Here is a 22,883-nt window from a genome sequence, read left to right on the forward strand (position 1 = left end):
AAGGAAGGGAGAAAGAAAGAAAGAAAGAAAGAAAGAAAGAAAGAAAGAAAGAAAGAAAGAAAGAAAGAAGGAAGGAAGGAAGGAAGGAAGGAAGGAAAAGAAAAGAAAAGAAAAGAAAGAACAAACCAAAAACCAAACTGAAAATACTGAATTTACTCTAAATACAAGTCTGTTATCAGCTCCAGCATGGAATCAGATAGCAGGAATCTAGGCTGGGCTCTGTGCCAGGGTAAACTAGGGGATTCATTAGCTTCCCTGTGCCTCAGTTTCCCACCTTGAGAGGCACCTGCCAGTCTGTCCTAGAGTTACGCCTGCAAGAAGAAGAACTGGAGCTCCACATGCAAGAGCCACACACAGCCCCTCAGCGTAAACAAGGCCGTCAGACATCTGTGCCCAGGCCTAGATGCTCAGGTCACAGCCGGACTTCCTGTCTTTGAGGGACTCCCACCAAGAAGCGGGGGGAAGCAATGCTTCCCTGCCAGCGGAAGAGGGAACGCTGGCTACTGAATCAAACTGAACCGAGTTTCTAAGAGTTTGTGATACTGCATAGCAGAGAAGAGGCGAGATTTCTTTTTTCTTTTCTTTCTTTCTTTTTTTTTTTTTTTTTTTTTTGAGATGGAGTCTCGATCTGTAGCCCAGGCTGGAATGCAATGGCATAATCTTGGCTCACTTCAGCCTCCACTTCCTGGGTTCAAGTAATTCTCCTGCCTCAGCCTCCCAAGTTCAAGTCATTCTCCTGCCTCGGCCTCCTGAGTAACTGGGACTACAGGCACATGCCACCAGGTCTGGCTAATTTTTTTTTAATTTTTATTTTTAGTAGAGACTGGGTTTTACCATGTTGGCCAGGATGGTCTTGATCTCCTGACCTCGTGATCTGCCCGCCCCAGCCTCCCAAAATGCTGGGATTACAGGCATGAGCCACCGTGCCTGGCCGAAATTTCTTTCAAACAGCGAGAGAGAAAGATGACATTTCTACACAGAAGTGGCCTTTTCAGAGATGCTAAACAGAACTTAAAGATGAGCAAAAATAAAATTAAGCTTCTGTGTTGTTAGAATCTGAGACACACATTTCAGGGGAGAATTTGGACTTGGTAAGAATGACATCAAGACAAGGAGGGGATACTGAATGCGGCTGGTCGGGTCGCCTTCCTGTCAGAAGCGGAATTTGCAGCAGCAGAGGTATGAAAAAAGAAAAAAAATCAGAGAATGAGGGACTTTACTACGAGCATCTTAATAAACAGCTGTTGCCTCACCCAGGATTCTAGTATTGCAATCCTGATTTTTGGTAAGTAAAAATCAGGTTGAAACCCAGGATCATTCCCTACTGTTTGTCTTCCGCCCAAAGCCGTGGGAGACGAGCAGAAGGCTCTCGGGATGGCTCCAATCTTTTCTGCTGGTACAGCCTCCTCCTCTGGTCTCCATTATCCCTCAACTGGAGCTGTCATTCACGAAGAATGTATTGCCTCTAGTAATAGATCACGATAGCAAAAAGATAATTATATTAAAAATGTGATCAAGGCCGGGTGCCGTGGCTCATGCCTGTAATCCCAGCACTTTGGGAGGCTGAGGCCAGCAGATCACCTGAGGTCAGGAGTTCGAGACCAGCCTGACCAACATGGTGAAACCGTGTCTCTACTAAAATATAAAAGTCAGCCAGGCATGGTGGCATGCCCCTGTAATCCCAGCTGCTTGGGAGGCTGAGGCAGGAGAATCACTTGAACCTGAGAGGCGAAGACTGCAGTGAGCTGAGATCGTGCTACTGCACTCCAGCCTGTGCAACACAGTGAGATTCCGTCTCCAAAAAAAAAAGAAAGGATCGCCAAAGAGCAGCTTACCCTGATTTTCCCAGTAGCCTCGAATTTCACCACAGGCATGAGAAGTCCCCATGAAAGCACCATAGTGGTATGTAATTACCATTCTCATCTGGGCCAGGACTGCTGTTCAAATGCTCCCAAAGCCAAACACGGAGGAGTGAGGCTAAGGAACAGGGAGGGAGGAGCGGGCAGCAGCTGGGCTTCTGAAATGTGGGAGTGCCTTAGAACTCTGTGGGATGGAAGAAGTCAACCATGCGGAGGAAGGCATTTCAGAGCAATGTGGCCACAAACGGCCCTGCTGTGCGGCCCTTCTCGGGCCTCCCAAGGGAGCCTACCTGGGTGTGACCACCACATGATGCCTACTCTGTACTTACGCCAGGCTTTTCTTCTGAAATCTGATTAGGAAGACTCCTAGAGTCATTCCAGGATTTTGGGTTTTCAATAATTACAAAGAAAAAAAACGGAGCTACACGATGCGCCATCCCCCTCTTTCCCATCATGACAAAGCGGTCCCAGGTCAGAAAGTGTTACCTCCACCCACGTCAAGTGTTTAAAGAAGCAATTCCAGAAGGAAGACAAGTGCCTTAAAAACACTGTGTTCAGAGTGACTCTGTGGGACTGTAAGTGTGGGATGGGGGTCCTCAAAGCCAGCCTGGGATTACGTGGCCCACGTACACTGAGTCAGGTCCGTGAAGAGGAGCAAGTCCTACAAGTCTCCCAGCTTAGGGGGGCCTGTCCCCTCCAACACAGGGGGCCTGGCTGCAGCCCACGGCGTGATCAAATGCTGTCTGTGGGCTGTCGCCGAGGAGCTGTTGAGAAAGAGAAAATTCTCCTCTGAATGTTCCGCCTACTCCTCTGTGCCCTGTATGACAATTTCTCAGTTACATAAAACCCTGTTTCGACACTAACAGTCGAAGAGGGTGAGAACAATGATGTAATGCTTATAGTCATGGACCAAAATATGGTATTTAAGTGAGAAACAAATAAAAATCAAGCTCTGTTGGGGAGCAACCACATTGAGGGCTGAAGATTAAAGAACTAGGAACAGAAGCACTATGGGGAAAGAGGAAAAGAATCGAGGTTACTCCAAAGACAGAAGCTGGGGAGCCCATCGGCTGAATCCTTCTTCCTGTCTGTTTAGCGTGAAGATGGGAAAGATCATGGCCAGTATCCTCGACATGTGGATATTTACACATTTGAAGGATACTAACTCACAAGTCTATAGAAATGTACAATGTTGAAACCAGAAAGAAATCACAGGAGGTGTTTAGCCCAGCCCATTTATTTTACATACAAGAAACTGAGAATCCCCGAGTTTAAGTGAAAGGTGCAGGCCTCCTTCACATCCAACCAATGGCATACAGAGGAGGACACTTGGTGCAGTGACTGCCACCAACTGGCAGCTGGGCAGCTTTGAGGATGGAGGTCCTCACCCCAACACTGTGCTGCATGGAACCTCTGGTTTCCAAGAGTTCATCATAATCCCAAGCCCCACATCAACTTCTAGAAGTGCAGTGATCCTTGAATTAACACCAATCCTCTAACTCAGTGAAAAAATACACTGAGAATGCTGACCAACTGTTCTCTATCTCCTTTTAGAGAAGAACAAGACGAAACATGTTTAAACTATTTTAGGCAAGTTAAGGCCGAGCTAGACCAAAGACGTCTATCGAGGCTTTGCAGGCAACACTGCAACTAAGTTCCAGAAGGAAATGAATGATTCCTTCCCTGACAGCCTCAGGAATATAACAGCCCAACTAAAGCACCAGTGTGCACTTCTGCTGCCAGACAGAACAATGGATCAGCTGTAAATGTTCCTTCATATTTCTGAGTGACATCCATAATGGAATGGTGTGGCTGTGGCTGTGCACTCCACCCAAAATATTGCTAGGTGATGAACTGTGACTGAACAAGGCTCAATAAAAACATTCTCAGTGGTGGGTGCAGTGGCTCACGCCTGTAATCCCAGAACTTTGGGAGGCTGAAGCGGCGGATCACGAGGTCAAGAGATTGAGATCATTCTGGCCAACATGGTGAAACCCTGTCTCTACTAAAAATACAAAAATAAGCTGGGCGTGGTGGTGCGTGCCTGTAGTCCCAGCTACTCAGGAGGCTGAGGCAGGAGAATTGCTTGAACCTGGGAGGCGGAGATTGCAGTGAGCCAAGATTGTGCCACTGCACTCCAGCCTGGTGCCTGGCAACAGAGAAAGACTCTGTCTCAAACAAACAAACAAATAAACAAACAAAAACACACAAAAAAACCATTCTTAACTAGCCACAGTGGCTAACCTCTGTAATCTCAGCATTTTGGGAGGATGAGGCAGGAAGATCACTTGAGCCCAGGGGTTTGAGACCAGCCTGAACAACAAAGTCAGATCCTGTATCTACAAAAAAGTTTTAAAAATTAGCCAGGTGTGGTGGTGTGCACCTATAGTCCCAGCTCTGCAAGAGGCTGAGGTGAGAGGATCACCTGAGATCAGGGGGCGGTGGGGTCGAGGCTGCAGTGAGCTATGATCACGCCACTGCACTCCAGCCTGGGGGACGGAGCGAGACCCTGTCTCTTAAAAAAAGAAAAGATAAAGATAGAAAACAGGCTGTCCTCCACCAAATAGTTTATCATCTCCTGTCTCACCAATTACGTGATTGATATGGATGTTTTCTGTGACTTACTACTGATGTTTACTGATTCAGATACTTTAATTAATGCAGCTGAGCACTCAATATACATAATTTTACTTACGTAAAGTAAAAAGTCAGCTCCCTTAGCTGACTTTTATCTCTCATTGCCAACACCAAGGGGAATGTTACTGGTCAATACCAGACTGAGAGCCATCACGGTATCCCGAGGAGCCACTTTTTACCAGATGGCCCATCTGGTGAACACCAAGTACAATTGTGCCAGTCCTCTATCCAAGCCCCGGGAGTCTGTTCACTTCTCCCAGATCCTCCAAGAAGCAGCCCGTGGCTCCGGACCTCTGCTTCCCCTGCCTGCTCTGCACCTGCCACTCTCTACTTTTGCTTAAGTCTTACCCTTCCTTCAAATCTACATCCTCCAGAAGTTTTCCCCTGGTCATTCCAACCCTTGATGATTCCTCTCATTCCTGTATTTTTCAGAGATGGGGTTTCACTCTGTTGCCCAGGCTGGAGTACGGTGGTGTGCTCATAGTTCACTGTCACCTCAAACTCCTGGGCTCAAGCGATCCACCTGCCTCAGCCTCCCGAACAGCTGGAACTAGAGGTGTGTGCCACCCCACCCAGCTATTTTTTTTTTTTTTTTTTGAGACGGAGTCTCGCTCCGTCACTCAGGCTGGAGTGCAGTGGTGCGATCTTGGCTCACTGCAACCTCTGCCTCCTGGATTCAAGCAATTCTCTGCCTCAGCCTCCCGAGTAGGTGGGATTACAGGTGCCCACCACCATGCCCAGCTAAATTTTTTTGTATTTTTAGTAGAGATGGGCTTTCACCACCTTGCCTGGGTTGGTCTTGAACTCCTGACCTCATGATCCACCCACATTGGCCTCCCAAATTGCTGGGATTACAGGTGTGAGCCATTGTGCCCAGCATAATTTATTTTTAAAGAGATGGTGGTCTCACTATGTTGCCCAGGCTGGTCTCGAACTCCTGGGCTCAAGTGTTCCTCTCACTCTGGCCTCCCCAAGATGCTGCGGTTACAGGCATGAGCCACTGTGCCCAGCCTTCATACCTGTATTGTAATGTTGCTCCTGAAATACACTGCCTCACATGAATCTGTATGGCTCATCTGCCACAATCTACTGGAGAACCTGCTGGTGTTAGCAGAGCCAGCCCTATAAGCTGCCCACAACTCAGTGATGTGGATGGGATGCCCAGCGTCTCTCGCTATCAGTGAAATGATGTGGCACCGCCATAGGCCACGGCCCTTATAAAGGGTGCGTACAATCCAGGATGCCACCACAAAGGGTGAAGTTCAAAGCGCTTACAGTTCTGCTGCCTTCTCCTAAGGCACCCTGTGCAATGGGATACTTCAAAAAAGAGCACCGTTTTTGGTTTGTTCATTATTAGAGAGCTCATTTAAATTGAAGCAATAGCTTCATGTTGGCAGAATTAACTATTCAGCTCTCAATAGTCATTTAGATAGGGCACAATGGCTCATGCCTGTAATCCCAGCACTTTGGGAGGCCAAGGTGGGCGGATCACTGAGGTCAGGAGTTCAAGACCAGCTTGGCAAACATGGCAAAACCCCATCTCTATGAAAAATACAAAAATTAGCCAGGTGTGGTGGCACGCGCCTGTAATCCCAGCTACTCAGGAGGCTGAGGCAGGAGAATCACTTGAACCTGGGAGGCAGAGGTTGCAGTGAGCCGAGATCACACCATTGTACTCCAGCCTGAGCAACAAGAGCAAAACTCCATCTCAGAAAATAATAATAATAATAATAATAATAATAACAATAAAACGGTGATTCACAAATTGAAGCCAACACTTTCACCCGTCGGAAGTCTGAACTCAGCTATGCGCTTACAGATTGCCCTGGGGGGAACGGAAACTTTTCCTCATCTACATTCACACATTTCTTTCTAAATACAAAGACACCACGCTAGGCTGGGAAGAGACAGCAACCCTCTGCCCATGGCTTGGGCCCAGGGGACGGTGTGGTCCCTGAATCAGAAGTGGTAGCTCTCTCTCCCTCCTCCCTCACAGCTGCCGAGTAGAGCTGGGCTCTGCCCTGTTCCAGTGGAAAACGTTACAGCAGGGATGAAGCTGCAGTTTCTGTGCTCAAGATTCATAATGGTGTCCCAAGGGCCTCGCAGGGAGAATCCACAGCTGGGGAAGGAGGTAGGTGGCTGGGGCCAGCCCCAGGGTGGGCATCAGGCTGGTGCACTCGTTCCAACACCCGTTTCGCCTTCTTCCTGTCACTCCTCTTAACTGTAGGGCTGCATACACTTAACAGTCCAACTGCAGCTGAACGCAGAGGCTCATGCCTGTAATCCCAGCACTTTGGGAGGCCAAGGTGGGTGGATCACCTGAGGTCAGGAGTTTGAGACCAGCTGACCAACATGGAGAAAACCCGTCTCTACTAAAAATACAAAATTAGGCCTGGCGTGGTGGTGCACACCTATAATCCCAGCTACTTGGGGGACTGAGGCATGAGAATTGCTTGAACCCAGGACACGGAGGTTGCAGTGAGCCAAGGCTGCACTTTGTTTTTATTTATTTATTTATTTATTTATTTATTTTTGAGACGGAGTTTCGCTCTTGTTACCCAGGCTGGAGTGCAATGGCGCGATCTCGGCTCACCGCAACCTCCGCCTCCTGGGTTCAGGCAATTCTCCTGCCTCAGCCTCCCGAGTAGCTGGGATTACAGGCACACGCCACCATGCCCAGCTAATTTTTTGTATTTTTAGTAGAGACGGGGTTTCACCATGTTGACCAGGATGGTCTCGATCTCTTGACCTCGTGATCCACCCGCCTCGGCCTCCCAAAGTGCTGGGATTACAGGCTTGAGCCACCGTGCCCGGCCCCACTTTGGATGCTTAGTACAAAGAACTCTTTGCACTTTGGATGCTTAGTACAAAGAACTAGGGGTTGTGATTTCGGGAAAAACATGAATGCCTGGCATCGCGTGGCAGTACAGATCAGGGCTGACTGATGGATGAGAGAGACTTGGTCAAGGTCTGAACCGGGTTCCTCCATCAATGTTTCTATCTCAATATTTGGAATGTTTTCTTGTGTCTGCACCTTACTGTTATCTCAGTGTGTCACTGTCAATCACTCAGAAACAGATGCATGCACTATCTCTGGAAATGGAATCTGGGATTCATCCAAATTAACTCCCAGCCTCCAGTCAGGCCCACAACCAAATCAAATGGGATTTCTACCCAGCTGTGCAAAAGTTTTCAGGCGAAATCACTTCCCGTTATGAATAACTGATTCCAGTGTCCCTCAATCTTTTTATTCTTTCCCCCAAGGGAAGTGAAGGCAGCTGTGATCACACGTCAAGCTACAATACTTCAGATGACTGAGTTGACACATGGTGACAACACCACACATGCACAGGCACGCGTGTGCACACGCACCATCCTTACCAACATAGCCAGGAGTTCCACAGGCAGTGGACATCACACACTCACAGGCACACACGTGTTCACACACAGGCACATGCGTGCACATGCACTGTCCTTACCAACATAGCCTGGAGTTCCACAGGCAGTGGACATCACATCTCCTTTGCCCTCCATTTTTGACAATCCAAAGTCACTGATCATTATTTTGGACTCCTCATCTTGACTGTAGTACAAGAGATTTTCGGGCTACAAAGAAAATCAGAAAGAAACGTTACCAGCTATGTGTAAAGCTGGGATCATTGTGGAAGACTCACTCAGCTGCAAAACCTATTCATGACGTCAGGATGTCTTTGACCTTCGGACACAGTAGATGCATCAACTAAAGCAGTGGCCAACAGAAATGGTGCAGAGAGCCCAGCACAGTGTCTGGCACAGACAGGCCTCCAATCAATGTCAGTTCCTTTCCTTTACTAATATGTTGTCTGCTTCAAAAAACACACCAGGCCACGCCCAGTGGTTCACACCTGTAATCCCAGCACTTTGGGAGGCCAAGGCAAGTGGATCACCTGAGGTTGGGAGCTTGAGACCAGCCTGACCAACATGGAGAAACCCTGTCTCTACTAAAAATACAAAAATTAGCCAGGCGTGGTGGCGCATGCTTGTAATCCCAGCTACTCGGGAGACTGAGGCAGGAGAATTGCTTGAACGCAGGAGGCGGAGGTTGTGGTGAGCTGAGATCACGCCATTACACTCCAGCCTGGGTGACAAGAGTGAAACTCCGTCTCAAGAAACAAAACAAATAAAACACACCATATTCTGAGGCAATCCAGAAAGCTGACTGTCTTGCAGATTTGTGGGTTCAGGTCTGGGGTTAGGAAGGAGACTCCTGAAAATGAAATAACTCTTGCAGGTGCTTCTCTTCTCGCGAGTGATTTTTCTTGAGTCCAAGGGTCTGTTTCTGCCCTCAGCGACGTCCCCTGGTGCCCTGGAGTTCTGGGACATATGCTACATCTGAGCCCTTCACTAAGGCCAGCCAGCCCCTGCTCGCTCCCTTGCCAGGGAAGAGGAGGGATGTCATCCCAGAATAAATGAATCTGGAATTGGAAGACACAGCACTTTCCAGCCATGTATCCTTAAGGGGTCCACACTTCTGTTGGCCTTTCTGTGAAGCGTGGGTTGATTTCATTTCTTGTCTGCTACTCTGAACAGTGCACAGGCAGCAGGAATGCACAGCAATTTCTTCCATTTCTTATGGCCCTCATGTCCCTGTCTTCACTACAGTTCTGCAGCACACACGAGGGGCTGAGAGTGGAGGTCCAGGGGCTGGCAGGGGAGCCAGTGTTTTACGAAGAATTGGAGAATCTCATTGCCCCTAGCAAGGAAGCAGGTGGGGCTTAGGAGGCTGGAAAGCTACAGCCTTGGAGCTAGTCCCTGCACTACTGGCTGCACGCTGAGCACAGAGAGGCGCCTGCTTTTTTTTTTTTTTTTTTTTAATAGAGCTGCTGTACTTGATGACTCCTGGATTCATCATCATGATGACGATTTATCACTGGGGAAGACAACGTCAAGGACTGTCATCTCTGCTGTTATCCAGGAATGTCCACCCTCCAGATAATCCTCACCCAGTGAATAAGGAATCGTTTCTGTCATTTATACCAAATTAAAGGGAGCACAGCTGGAAGAATCTGACTTGGGAAAGGCATCTTCCCACAGCACTGCCCATGCGGCTCTCCCACCAACCCCAGAGAGAGCCACCTTCTCTCTGTCAGGGGTTTGTGGTGAATTTTGGGTTGGACTTGAGTAACTATTCTTATGTAGAGTGTGAAAGGAAAATAAATCTCAAGGACCCAAAATTACTAAGCCAGAGGGAAAAGTCAAGCTGGGAACTACGCAAACCTGCTTCCGTCTTATTCCTACATAGCATAGCTACAAAGACAAACAAAAAGCCACAATCCTCCCTCGTGATTCACCAGAAAGGAAATTTCTTGTGAGCAAAGGACAGAGAAAACTCAAAGTCTGGCTGGGTGCGGCTCACGTCTGTAATCCTAGCACTTTGGGAGATCGAGGCGGGTGGATCACCTGAGGTCAAGAGTTCGAGACCAGCCTGGCCAACATGGTGAAACTCCATCTCTACTAAAAGTACAAAAATTAGCTGGGTATGGTGGTGTATGCCTATAATTCCAACTACTTGGGAAGCTGAGGCAGGAGAATGTATTGAACCTAGGAGGCGGAGGCTGCAATGAGCCAAGATCGCAGTACTGCACTCCAGCCTGGCTGATGCAAGTGAAACTCCGTCTCAAAAAAAAAAAAAAAAGTTAGATGTCCTCCCTCTGCTCATGGGAGACGAATGTGTACCAGATTGCTTCCTCTGCCCTATTGTTTCACTGAGCCAGACTATGGCGCGAGTGACAATTCCTGTAAGTTGTGTATTCAGTGAAGGGCTAATCAGAGATTGAAAAGCATGCGGCCCTTTGTCTCTTATCTACCTAAGACCTTGAAGCCTCTGCTTTGAGTTGTCCCGCCCCCTCAGACCAAGCCAATGCGCACCTTACACGTATTGATTGATGTCTCATGTCTCCCTACAATATATAAAACCAAGCTGTGCCCGACCGCGCTGGGCACGTTGTCATCAGGACCTCTTGAGGCTGTGCCACAGGGGCATCCTCAACCTTGACAAAATAAACTTTAAATTGACTGAGACCTGGCTGGGCGCGGTGGCTCACACCTGTAATCCCAGAACTTTGGGTGGCTGAGGTGGGCGGATCACCTGAGGTTAGGAGTTCGAGACCAGCCTAGCCAACATGGTGAAACCCTGTCTCTACTAAATATACAAAATTACCCAGGTGTGGTGGTGGGTGCCTGTAATCCCAGCTACTCAAGAGGCTGAGGCAGGAGAATCGCTTGAGCCTGGGAGGTGCAGGTTGCCGTGAGCTGAGATCGTGCCACTGCACTCCAGCCTGGCCAAAAGAGAGAAACTCCATCTCAAAACTAAAAACATAAATTGACAGAGACCTGCCTCAGATGCTCTGGGTTCACAGTGTGACTAGACATATTTAAAGTGGTTCTCTGCCTGTTGCGTGGCAGAGTCACCTGTGAGGGTATTCACTGACCCGGCATCTTGTCCTTCAATGGGTCTGAGATGGGGACGAGGGCTGTGGATTTCAGAGCTCCACAGGCGGATTCTGATATGTCACTATCACAGTGAAGAAATTTTCAGAGCTAACCAAGACTCCCTCCTTGACTGAACTTGAGGTAGGCTCCTGTCAGTCCCCTGCTGTCCTCGGCTTGAACTTGGCCTTGTCTATCCTGCCTCTGCTAGGCCTGAGTGGCCCCGGCTTAGCAAGAGTCGGCTACGTCAGAGAATCCCGCCACCACTGGTACCCGATCAAGTTCTTCATCCACCCCACCCCGCTGACAGGACTCCTGCTGAAGGCAGGCCAAGGCGATTGGGGTGATACAGGAACTAGAAAGAAATGATTTAAGCGGATAGTGAGGGTAAAAGAATCCTCAGCCAGGCTTCCCTTCTAACAAAAAGCAGCCCAAGACATTATTTTTTTTTCTAACAAAGAACAGCCTGAAAAGTCAAGCTGCAAACATAAATAAGCAAGCTGGAAGCTTTCATGGGTGAATGCTGGCATCTGTGCCAACAAGAAAGGCCACCTGGGGGCCAGGCATGTTCACAACATGGCCGCGCCATCTTCCGTTTTCTTTGTCAGCCACATGTATGGTACAGAAACAGGCACCATGGGGCTGGCCAGGCAAAGAACCCATCGGCATAATACAAGATTGGGATGGGGGCAGCCAGCTTTTCATGCTCTATGCAAATGGCATACCTGGTCCACCCAATCTTTCATGCCCTATGTAAATCAGTCACCACCTCCTCAAGCTCAGCTGCTAACCCCCCTGCATTTCACCACAGACTACAAACCCACTCGGGACCCCTCTCTGCAGGAGAGAGCTCTGCTTTCTTTTGCCTATTAAATCTCTGCTCCAAACCTCATTCGCTGTGTGTCTGCACCCTTGATATCCCTGGTATAGGACAACGAACCTGGCATCACCCCAGACGACAAGGCCACTTGAGGGATGGCGGTTAATAGTGACTGTGACATTAATTCTGCGGATGAAGCAGGAGACTAGAAGAAAATCGACTGTGTGCTGAACAACGGTTCCAATGAGTTTGTTGTTGTTGTGTGAGATGGAGTCTCACTCTGTCACCCAGGCTGGAGCGCAGTGGCACAATCTCGGCTCACTGCATCCTCCACCTCCTGGGTTCAAACGATTCTCCTGCCTCAGCCTCCCGAGTAGCTAGGATTATAGGCATGCGCCACCACACCCAGCTAATTTTGCATTTTTAGTAGAGACAAGGTTTCACCCTGTTGGCCAGGCTGGTCTCGTACTCCTGACCTCAGGAGATCCATCCACCTCGGCCTCCCAAAGTATTGGGATTATAGGAATAAGCCACCACTCCTGGCCCCACTGAGTTTTAAAAGAAAGTAAAGTGGCCAATCAGTTGAAATAAAAATACCATCACGCTTAGAAAGTGGGCTGGAATGCTCGAATCATCAAGTCCGTGCGGTTCATGCTTTCTCTGGATGTTTAGGGATTGTCCTTTGCTAAACAGTAGGAGAGAGGACAAAGTTGTTTCTGATTTTTTATCTTCCTTGTCCCAGGACTTCTGCAGCTGCAGAGGTGGTAAGGAGTGGAGAGAAAGTGATTTCACGCTGCTAAACAAGGCATAATCCAGGCAAGGGGTGGCCAGCGCATCCACACATCCCTCCTAGAAAAGGTTCATTTGGGTAAATAAAATGCTCTTTTGAAGACCAATTATGCCCAAGAGGGTTAAATTAACTGGTCATTCACAGTTTAGATCAATACTCTTAATTGGCCCAAAACTTAGTAAAGACAGTGGGGCTTTTCCTGGGAGATGGGAGTGGGGGAGGAGGGAAGACGGTGGGGGAGAGGCAGGCTCAGGGAGGCCCCAATCCCCAGCAGGAGGGCCATGGGGTTGGGGGGCCTACATTGCATCACAATTCCTCCTGGTGTTCAAAGAGGTCTGGGACCCACTGGAAAAATTAAGTTTTCTGCATAATCATAGCATCTTTGCAAGACAACTGATGACCAATACCTGAGTCGGAATATCAACCCCATACCCTTTATAATAATCCACATAATAAACTCTAAAAAGATCTATAAAGACACATGCACACGTACGTTTACTGCAGCACTGTTCACAATAGCAAAGACTTGGACTCAACCCAAAGGCCCAACACTGATAGACTGGACAAAGAAAATGTGGCACGCACACACCATGAAATATTATGCGGCCATAAAAAAGGATGAGTTCGTGTCCTTTGCAGGGAATGGATGAAGCTGGAAACCATCATTCTCAGCAAACTAACACAGGAACAGAAAACCAAACACCACACGTTCTCACTTATATGTGGGTGTTGAACAATGAGATCACATGGACACAGGGAGGAGAACATCACACACTGGGGGCCTATTGGGGGGTGTGGAAGAGCATCGGGAAAAATACTAATGTAGATGACGGGTTGACGGGTGCAGCAAACCACCATGGCACCTGTATACCTAAGTAACAAACCTGCACGTTCTGCACATGTATCCCAGAACTTAAAGTATAATAATAAAAAAAAATCAACTAAAAAAAAAGATCATAATCAACACACTTCTGGTAACATTCCTGTTATCCACCATCACATTCCTAATTCAGTGATTCTCAACCAGCGGCAATTTTGCCCCCCAGGGGATGGATGTCTGGCAATGCCTAGGGGCATTTGCAGCTGCTGCAACTCTAGACGTGGTACTGGTATCCGTGGGCAGAGGTGGGGATGCTGCTGTAAATCCCATAGTGCCCAGGGCAGAATGCCAATGGTGGAGGGGCCGAGAAACCCATCCTAATCCACCGAGGCAGGAGCAGGCACTTCCAGTCTCAGTCACTTCATTTTGCAAAAAGAACAACTGATTGTCTCCAGCAGCTTCCTGGGGCAACAGGCGATCAAATAGCTTTCTACAGAGAGAAGGGGGTGTAACCGCAGGAGGGCTGAGGCAGTAATCCCATTGTTGCACTAAGTTTACATTAACGGGATCATACTCTCTATTGCTCGGGCTCAGTTGTTTTAATTTTAACTTTCTTAGCTGTCTATGCAAATTTAATAGTCCAATTTCAACTTCCTCCTCATAGATCAAACTCCTCTGTGCCTCTGAAAAGAGATCACAAAAAGGTCCTAAAATGGCAATGTTCTTTACATAACGACAGGCCCGGTGATCTTAAGGTTCCCCAGGATGGAAGCTGCAAGCAGTTCTCCAAAAGCATTACGTGCGCCAATTAAAAACGGTACCTCCCATTCGGCCAATCAGCATTTCTAAGGCAGACATAAAGACTGTTCTCCTGGATATGGCTTAACTGCTTAGAAATTCTTTTTCTAATAAGTCAGACACTAGCCCATCACACCACATCACCACGCTAACGTGTTCAGAGAGAGCTGCCTGTGGTGTTCTGGAAGCACAGAATTGGCATTTGTGGGGGCATAAGAGAGCAGAGAAGGCCCTGAGGCCTGGCACAGAGGTGCCAGGTCGGCTGAGCTACCCCTGCCTAGCCCTCTGAAGCACCTCCAGGTCCTGAACAGGTGTTTTCTGCAGAGCATGAAAGCTGAAAGGGATCCACTGAGATTCCCAAATATCCTCACCCAGTGGTTTTCCAAGAGCAGATCCCAGACTAGCATCCTCATCATCTGTAGCCCTGTTAGAAAGGCAAGCTCTCAGACCACACTGGAGACCTACAGAGCCAGACTGCTGGAGAAGGGGCAGTGGTTTCTATTTCCACAGCCCTCCAGACAATTCTGATGTGGGTGAGCATTCAGGAACCACTGCCTGGGTAAATGGAACATGACAACAAGAAGAAAAATCATGGTGGTGAGTCTTTTTTTTTTTTTTTTTTTTCTTTTCTTTCTGAAACAGAGTCTGGCTCTGTTGCCCAGGCTGGAGTACAGTGGTGTAATCTCAGCTCACTGCAACCTCTGCCTCCTGGGTTTGAGCAATTCTGCCTCAGTCTCCTGGGTAGCTGGGACTGCAGGCAGCTAATTTTGGTATTTTTAGTACAGACGGGGTTTCACTATCTTGGCCAGGCTGGTCTTAAACTCCTGACCTCGTGATCCACCTGCCTGGGCCTCCCAAAATGCTGGTATTACAGGCATGAGCCACTGCGCCCGGCCAGCAGTGAGTCTTTATGAAAGAAAAAGCTATACCACTTTATTCCTTGATACCCAGTAGCAGGTGTGGAAACTGTTTATACAAATGTTTATGACTGGTTCTCTAAATTGATTTTGATTTCCCACAGTTGTGTACGGCACAGCTTCAAGAGAATATGATCTTCGTGCTTATAATGAGTGGTGGGTACACGTGCTGGGGTGGAATTTTGTCTTGACTGGTGCAGTAAGCTCTGGGGGCTGGACCTGTCCACATCCTAGAATGAAGCCACACTGCAGCTTTGGGTCAACAGCACTGCTTTCTACTGTTTCTCAAGTTGATATGTCTGATACCCACCTCGGGTACCGTGTGTGTGATATCCACCCTTCAGTATTGTACGTTTGACATCTGTCCTTCAGTGTCTACATAGACCTGGGAGGGAGTGGCAGATACGCCCATATAAGGCCCAGATCCTTCTGTGCCAATGGGTGAAGGCTTTCCAAAGCCTCATTAGGAAATTGTAAGAAAGGAACCTGCAGGGTATTGGGAGGCGGCTGCCATCGTGGCTCTTTTAACCTGTCTTTTTCCCTTCTATTTCTCTTCTCCCTCTTCTGTATGTTTACCTTCTGTTTCCCTTTGCTTTCCTCTCACAGTGTCTGACCACTGCTCTCTGTCTTTTATAAGGTGTGTTGTGCTGAAATGGAGCTGGAATTGGCAAAGGTACTGCAGAACTGCACCGGGAGAAGGGTTTCTGCAGCATACATGTCTTGAGCAAAATGATCTCTTAGAAGGGCTTGAAGCAATATACAACCCACCTCCCTGCAACCCTTTGGCTACATAATGGGTGTAAAAGCTCATGAACAGAGGCCAGCCATGTGAATCTTCATCTTCTTCCAAGATACTTCTGGGTCTGGATCCCAAAGGCCCTGACAACTGAAAGGACACAAGTGCCACCATCCGTCACACGCACGCTACATCAGAGCGGCTGTGCCCCCACCGGCATCAGCCCTCTTGGACAGGTGCACAGTGGGCTGCAGAGCGGCTGCAGGATGCTGCTGAGTGATGGCCTCACCTTGAGGTCTCTGTGGACGATGCCCATTCTGTGGAGATAGTACACAGCGTCCAGGACTTGGCGTATCAGAGTGCTGGCGTCCTTCTCTGTATAAAACCCCTTCTCCACTATCCGGTCAAATAGCTCTCCACCAGACACCCTGGCAAGAAAGAACACATTAGGAGTTTGAGAGAATTCGTTGAATTGTGCAGGGAAAGCTTCCAGTGTGATAAAAGGCCCAAACTTTATTTCAAAAGTGAATCCAGTCTCAGATTTAGATGTTGCCCCCCATTCCTCAGAAGCTATATCCAGGAAATGTGTCCATGCCATAGCAGTATAAATGACTGGACCAAGGTAAAGGAAGTTTGAGAAAACAGGACCCACAGCCCAGCCACACCTGGGGTCTCTGTAGGCCTCTGCCTCCGTTCTGCTCTGATAATGTAAAGTTTTTTTTAAAAAACCCTTCCTGAATAGCAGGATCCTCCGATACAGGGAGACGACCCTGGATAAGACGTCTCCTTTTCATAAGACAGTATCCTTAAATGACCGAGAGTGTTGTGGGCAAAGCGCTGGCCTGCCAACAGGATGTCTGGGTTTTTGACCAAGTTCTGCTCCTAATGTACTGAGTTATGAACACTCCCTGAATCCCTGGACCTTGATCTTTTTATGTGTAAAATGAGGGGATGAATCTAGTCAACCATTTTCAACACTGGGTAGGAACATGCCCTTGGAATGATCAGAACCTCAAAGCCACTTGTGATTTATGAAAAAGGCAAAAAATCAACCCTGTATTTCATTGCTTTGCTTTGGTTTGAGTGATGCTATATCCTTTTTATTTGCTTTGCATTTCAGATTGTATTTAACATTTTAAAACATTTTTCAAAATGGGATTAGGTTGGCAAGGGCCAAGAAGCCCTGCGGGCTGGGGGCAGCCTCTCTGGCACCTTTCAGCTCTGATATTTGATGCCACTCTGAGTTCAACAAAATAACGGAAGTGTAAGAGCCAGAATACAAACAACTCAACCACGGCTCTCCAACGCATCTCAGATCATTAAGCCTTCTTGGAAATAAATTGGAAGGGATTTATTAACACTTCTGAAAAACAAGAGAAACATTTTCCAAAAACAGGATGAGACAGATTTGAAATACTCAAATCAAAAAGCAGCTTAAAAACAACTCTTGTATCTTTCATAGACATAGCAAAGACAAGCCCTACAGTAACACACACTCGTACACAAACACACAGAGATAGGATTCACTTTCTGCAAGTCATGGCAATTTATGTGCAATAACTGATCCACTGAAACCTTCTTTTAAAAAAACAAGAACACAACCACTGCAGCTGTAAAAGGCCTGAGTGCTAGTCTCTTCCATTACCTCTTGTCATGGCAAGCAATATTGTGCTTGGGTAAGATTTCATTTCTAAGGCAAACTGACAATCTAGATAAGAAAGAGGTGCTCAGGAGAAATAAAAAAGCAATTCAAAGAGTGAAAGAAATGGAAGAGACGGGGAGAAACTACATTTTAACGACCGTGTTGTCTAAATGATCCAAGCTTAGGTAAGCCAAGAGCCCAGGATGTCCCTCCTGACACCAACTTCTCTCCAGTCGTCATTTTTCAAGAACCTTCCCCCAACAAGTTTCAACATCTGAAACTCTTCAGAGCTTGAGAACGTATCACAGAGGTAGACTGCTGTTAGGGCCGAGGAGAGTCTGGGTGCCCTGGAAGCATTCACTTCTTCTTATTATTTTTGAGACAGGGTCTTATTCTGCAGTCCAGGCTGGAATGCAGTGGGATGATCACAGCTCTCTGTAGCCTTGACCTACAGGGCTTAAGCGATCTTCCCACCCACCTCAGCTTCCCGAGTAACTGGGACCACAGGCATGCGCCACCGCGCCCGGCTAAGTTTTGTATTTTTAGTAGAGACAGTTTCATCATGTTGCAGGCTGGTCCCAAACTCTTGGGCTGAAAGGATCCTCCTGCCTCGGCCTCCCAAAGTGCAGGGATTACAGGCGTGAGCCACTGCACTCGGCCTGTATTCACTTAATTATTTATTCAATCACTTACTCAACATTTCCTGGGTGTCCATTACATGGCAGTGAGCATGCCCGGGGGAGGCAATCGAGGCAGCTTTCGTGGTGAAAGAGGGACGTCCGTTTAGGCTGTGCCCTTCCATGTCCTCTACCATCGGTCCCCTTTCAGTAGTGGTCTCCCTAACTGGTGTCTCCAGGGCCTGCTTCCCACCGTTCTGCCTGCTACCGCCTCACCTCTGCAGCTGCTGGAGGACCTCTGGCCAGAACGCTCGCCCCTTCCATTGCTCCCACAACCTCCTGCCCTTAGGACCCCATGATCTACACCTTGCCCGACCCTCTGCCTCCCTGAAATCCTACCTGTCCTTCTTCTCATTCTGCCAAGGTCCCCTCATTCCCCACTATGTGATATATAAGGTATGGACGAATTCTACTGAATGAAAATATCTGCATACAGTATTTTCTGTCTTACGGCAATGCGATAGGGCAGCAATGCAGTGAAAACTTAAGCATCTAAGTGCAGCGTGTACTGTTGCAGAGTCTCAATGCCCTGCACATTTAACATTCTGCTTCTTACAGTTCAAATTGCAACTGTTTCTGAACATTTCATGGAAAGAACTTGGTTTCCTTAGAAACCGAGGCACAAGGGAAAAGTTTAGAAACCTGCCAATAAGGAAATGTGACGATGATATTGTCATATATTTTTATAACTAAATATATCTTAAATCTGCAAATCTCTTTGTACTTTTCAAAATTCTCCTTAAGCCTGCATTTCAAAAACCTATGGTACTGTTATGAACTGAATGTTTATGTCCTCAGAATTTATACGCTGAAGACGGAATCCCCAGTGTGATGATGGTGTTGGAGGTGGGGGTCTTTAGGAGGTGATTAGGTTTAGATGAAGTCAAGAGGGTGCAGCTGGCAGCAGTGGCTCATACTTTGGGAGGTCGAGGAGGGCGGATCATCTGAGGTCAGGAGTTCAAGACCAGCCTGGCCAACATGGTGAAACCCCGTCTCCACAAAAATACAAAACTAGCTGGGCTTGATGGCGTGTGCCTGTAATCCCAGCTACTCAGGAGGCTGAAGCAGGAGAATTGCTTGAACCAGGGAGGCAGATGTTGCCATGAGCCAAGATTGTGCCATTGCACTCCAGCCTGGGCAACAAAGCAAGAATCTGTCTAAAAAAAAAAAAAAAAAGATGGTGAGGCCCCCATGGTGGGATCAGTGTCCCTGTAAGAAGGAGACCAGAACTCTCTCTTTACCATATGAGGACACAAGGAGAAGGCAGCTGCCTCCCAGGCAGGAATGGAACCCTCACTATAATCTTTCCAGGCTAGCACCCCTAGACTTCCAGCCTCCAGGATGGTGAGAATATACATTTCTGTGGTTTAATCCAGTCTACAGCAGCCAGCACTGACTCATTCATAAAACCAGTTGTGAGGTAGACAGGGCTACCACCACTGTCCCAGAATCACTGCTGCGGTAGTAAGTCTGGCATCATGGCGAGCTGCACGTCCCAATTTCAGACTCGCAGACCATGCTTAAGTTGGCTGCTTGGCTGCTGAGCTGACCGACTGGGAGATTTTTTTGTGTCAGTCACCTTCTATGTCAAGCCTCCTGTGTGCATGTCTGAAAGCTCCACATCAGAAATGAAATTCCCCAATTAAAACATGCAGAGCATCGGAACAAAGTTGGAAGGGAAAGGGGTCAGGTGAGTGAGGAAAAGGAGTAGAACCATAATAATATATCAATAAATAAAATGAATAAATGAGGCCAGCGCATTGGCTCACGCCTGCAATCCCAGCACTTTGGGAGGTCAAGGCGGCTGAGGCTGCAGTGAGCTGTGATCGCACCACGGCACCCCAGTCTGGGTGAAAGGCCAAGACCCTGTCTCAAAAAAAAAAAAAAAAAAAAGTGAATTAATGGTATAATAGCTATTAGGAGAGAGGCTCAGCTTTGTAGAATGCAGATCTGGAAACGTAAACAGACTAGCAAAGATTAAGGAAGCAGAAGACAGAAGAGATGGTAAAACAATTCTCTGCTCTTCTGAATTCCAGATTTGAGGTTTATTTAGAACAACCTGCTCTGTATTCAACTTGGGTTTGTTCAGTTACTAATCTTCCTTGCCTAAGGCACTATACTGCTATTGTACTGTGTGTGAATTTTAAATATGCAAATAGGAAATAGTTTGATATAATAATCTAAGTAAAATTTCAGTATGTTTGCCAAATTTTACATGATGTAAATCCTTTCCAATTAAGAAGTAATTGTCAAGAAATGTAACATCATTTTGAAGTTGCTGGACTGAGCAAACTAAACGCTAATGATACAGTGGTACACTGCAATACACTCTAATCGAGTCAGTATGCAATGACTTATTAGTCCTTGGTCAACCATGCTGCTATTTACATGCATTCAAACCTTCTCCATCTGATTCTGGTAGATATCTTGTTATCTTAAAATTTACTGCTAATTGTAATTTCAAGTATTTTAACAGTATCAACCACACATTCATTCAAAGGGAGCACTTCTGTCAATGCTGGAAGCAGGCTCCAACAATCCATTCTGCTCCAGAATGGAAGCTAGATGTAATAAAGTAATATGAAGAGGGCCAAACAGTACGATGCTGTGAGAGCCCTCCGAGAGATACCAGCCGTGATGTTAAGGTGATACAAAGTAGTGGCAGGGCAGATATTTGAAATTCACCTTTGAAATACCTTTGAAATTCACAAAGGCTGCCCCATGCCAAGGCTGGGGGAGTGGAGAAGACACAACGAGCATGCTGAAATGGGCCCCAGAGCAAGGCTGGTTCTAAGTGTGTTTTCTCAGCACCATTTCTCTTCTTTATATTTAGTCCTAAGGGGAAGATACTTTTGAAATCTGTAGGCGGTGATGAAGAGAGGCTGCAAACAAAGCATTTTTCAGCTGAGAAATCCCAAGCTCTGGAAGGCAGATATCTACCTTTTCAACCTGGCTTGGAGAAAGTTAGTTCCCATCTTCTCCATCTTTTCCTCAATCAAGATCTACCTTGGCAGAACCTGAGATTTTCCTCTTTCCACAAAGGGCAGCTGCCCATCATCCCACCCTGGTGCCTACAATCGCCATTACTTCATTAGGTTTGGTGCCCACCTGCACACACTCCATGCTCCTGGGGGCCTCCCTCACCCACCTCTGGGAGATTAAAATTTCATTTCATGCAGCCTCCGCCCTCAATATTTTCTGCCTTCAACAAATCCTACTTTAATAATTTTTAAAATCTTTATTCTTAGAATTCCATTTCACAGTATCTTCCAGGCCTAAATCTGTTCAGAAATTTCCAAAATACAAACACATGCCTTTTCATCTATTAGACTGGCTCTGATTCTGGGCATTTTGCCTTCTCCATATTGGGGTGTTATGGACCAAACTGTGTGCCCCTAAAATCCATATAGTGAAGTCCTGACCCCCCAGTACGCCTCTGAGTCTGACTGCCTTTGGAGATAGGGCCTTTAGGGAGGTAACAAAAGTTTAATGAGGTCGTATGGATGGGCCCTAATCCAACAGGACTGATGTCCTCATACAAAGAGGAAGAGACACTGGGAATTCCATGCACATGAGGAAGGCCAGGTCAGGACACAGCAAACGGTGTCTGCAAGCCAAGGAAAGAGGCCTCAAGACAAACCAACCCTGCTGACACTCTGGTCTTGCACTTCCAGCCTCCAGAACCGTGAGAAAATCAACGCCTATTGTTTAAGCCGCCCAGTCTGTGGTATTCTGTTACATTAGCCCAAACAAATACACCAGGCAACATAAAGGATCTTCCATACTCACGCAATACCCCTTTGAATATACATTCTCTTTTTTTGAGACAGAGTCTCACTCTTTTGCCAGGTGCCAGGCTGGAATGCAGTGGCACAATCTCAGCTCGTGCAACCTCTACCTCCCAGCTTCAAGCAATTCTCCTGCCTCAGCCTCCTGAGAAGGTGGGACGACAGGCACATGCCACCACACCCAGCTTATTTTTATATTTTAGTAGAGACGGGGTTTCACTATATTGGCCAGGACGGTCTCGATCTCTTGACCTCGTGATCCACCTGCCTCGGCCTCCCAAAGTGCTGGGATTGCAGGCGTGAGCCACCGCGCCTACCCACATTCTCTCTATCTACTGCTTCCAGGTTTCTTGGAGGAAACCTACCCACCATGTTCGCTACTTTATTGTGCTTTGTTTCTTCACCAAATCATGGCATGATCTTGTATGGACCCAGACAATAAGGTGTCTGTTTCCAATGGGTGCGCAGTCCAGTGTGGGAGACTGACACACACAGCCAAGTAAACCACAGTGTAAACGGCTTTGAGAGTGGAGGGAAGCGGAGTGGTGAGGGTGCTTTGGAAGACATCAAAAAGGCACCCAGAAGGGACTTCTGGAATGGGGCAGGAGGAGCTGAATCTGAGCTATCTTAAAAGGAAGAACAGGCTGGGCGTGGTGGCTTACACCTATAATCGTAGCACTTTGGAGGCCGAGGCGAGTGGATCACCTGAGGTCAGGACCTCGAGACCAGCCTGGGCAACATGGCGAAAACCCATCTCTACAAAATATTTAAACATTAGCTGGGTGTGCTGATGCATGCCTGTAACCCCAGCTACTCAGGAGGCTGAGGCACGAGAATCACTTGAACCCAGGAGGCAGAGGTTGCACTGAGCCCAGATCATGCCACTGCACTCCAGCCTAGGCGACAGAGCAAAACTCCATCTCAAAACAAA

General features: G+C 47.5%; 1 protein-coding gene across 5 annotated transcripts in view; it reads right to left on the reverse strand.

Moving 5' to 3' along the window:
• CAMK1D (calcium/calmodulin dependent protein kinase ID) overlaps nucleotides 1-22,883 on the reverse strand; it is a 462,154-nt gene that overhangs the window by 50,036 nt on the left and 389,235 nt on the right. For all 5 annotated transcript variants that reach the window (XM_032244054.1, XM_032244053.1, XM_032244057.1 and 2 more), the window contains 2 exons: nucleotides 16,135-16,273; nucleotides 7,976-8,102 (listed from right to left, as the gene is read on the reverse strand). In XM_032244054.1, the coding sequence (XP_032099945.1) occupies nucleotides 7,976-8,102; nucleotides 16,135-16,273 (266 nt within the window). The remainder of the gene's footprint in view (nucleotides 1-7,975; nucleotides 8,103-16,134; nucleotides 16,274-22,883) is intronic.

Source organism: Sapajus apella, unplaced genomic scaffold (assembly GCF_009761245.1).
Source record: "Sapajus apella isolate SASKATOON/1434 unplaced genomic scaffold, GSC_monkey_1.0 scaffold53, whole genome shotgun sequence".
Classification (NCBI taxonomy): domain Eukaryota; kingdom Metazoa; phylum Chordata; class Mammalia; order Primates; family Cebidae; genus Sapajus; species Sapajus apella.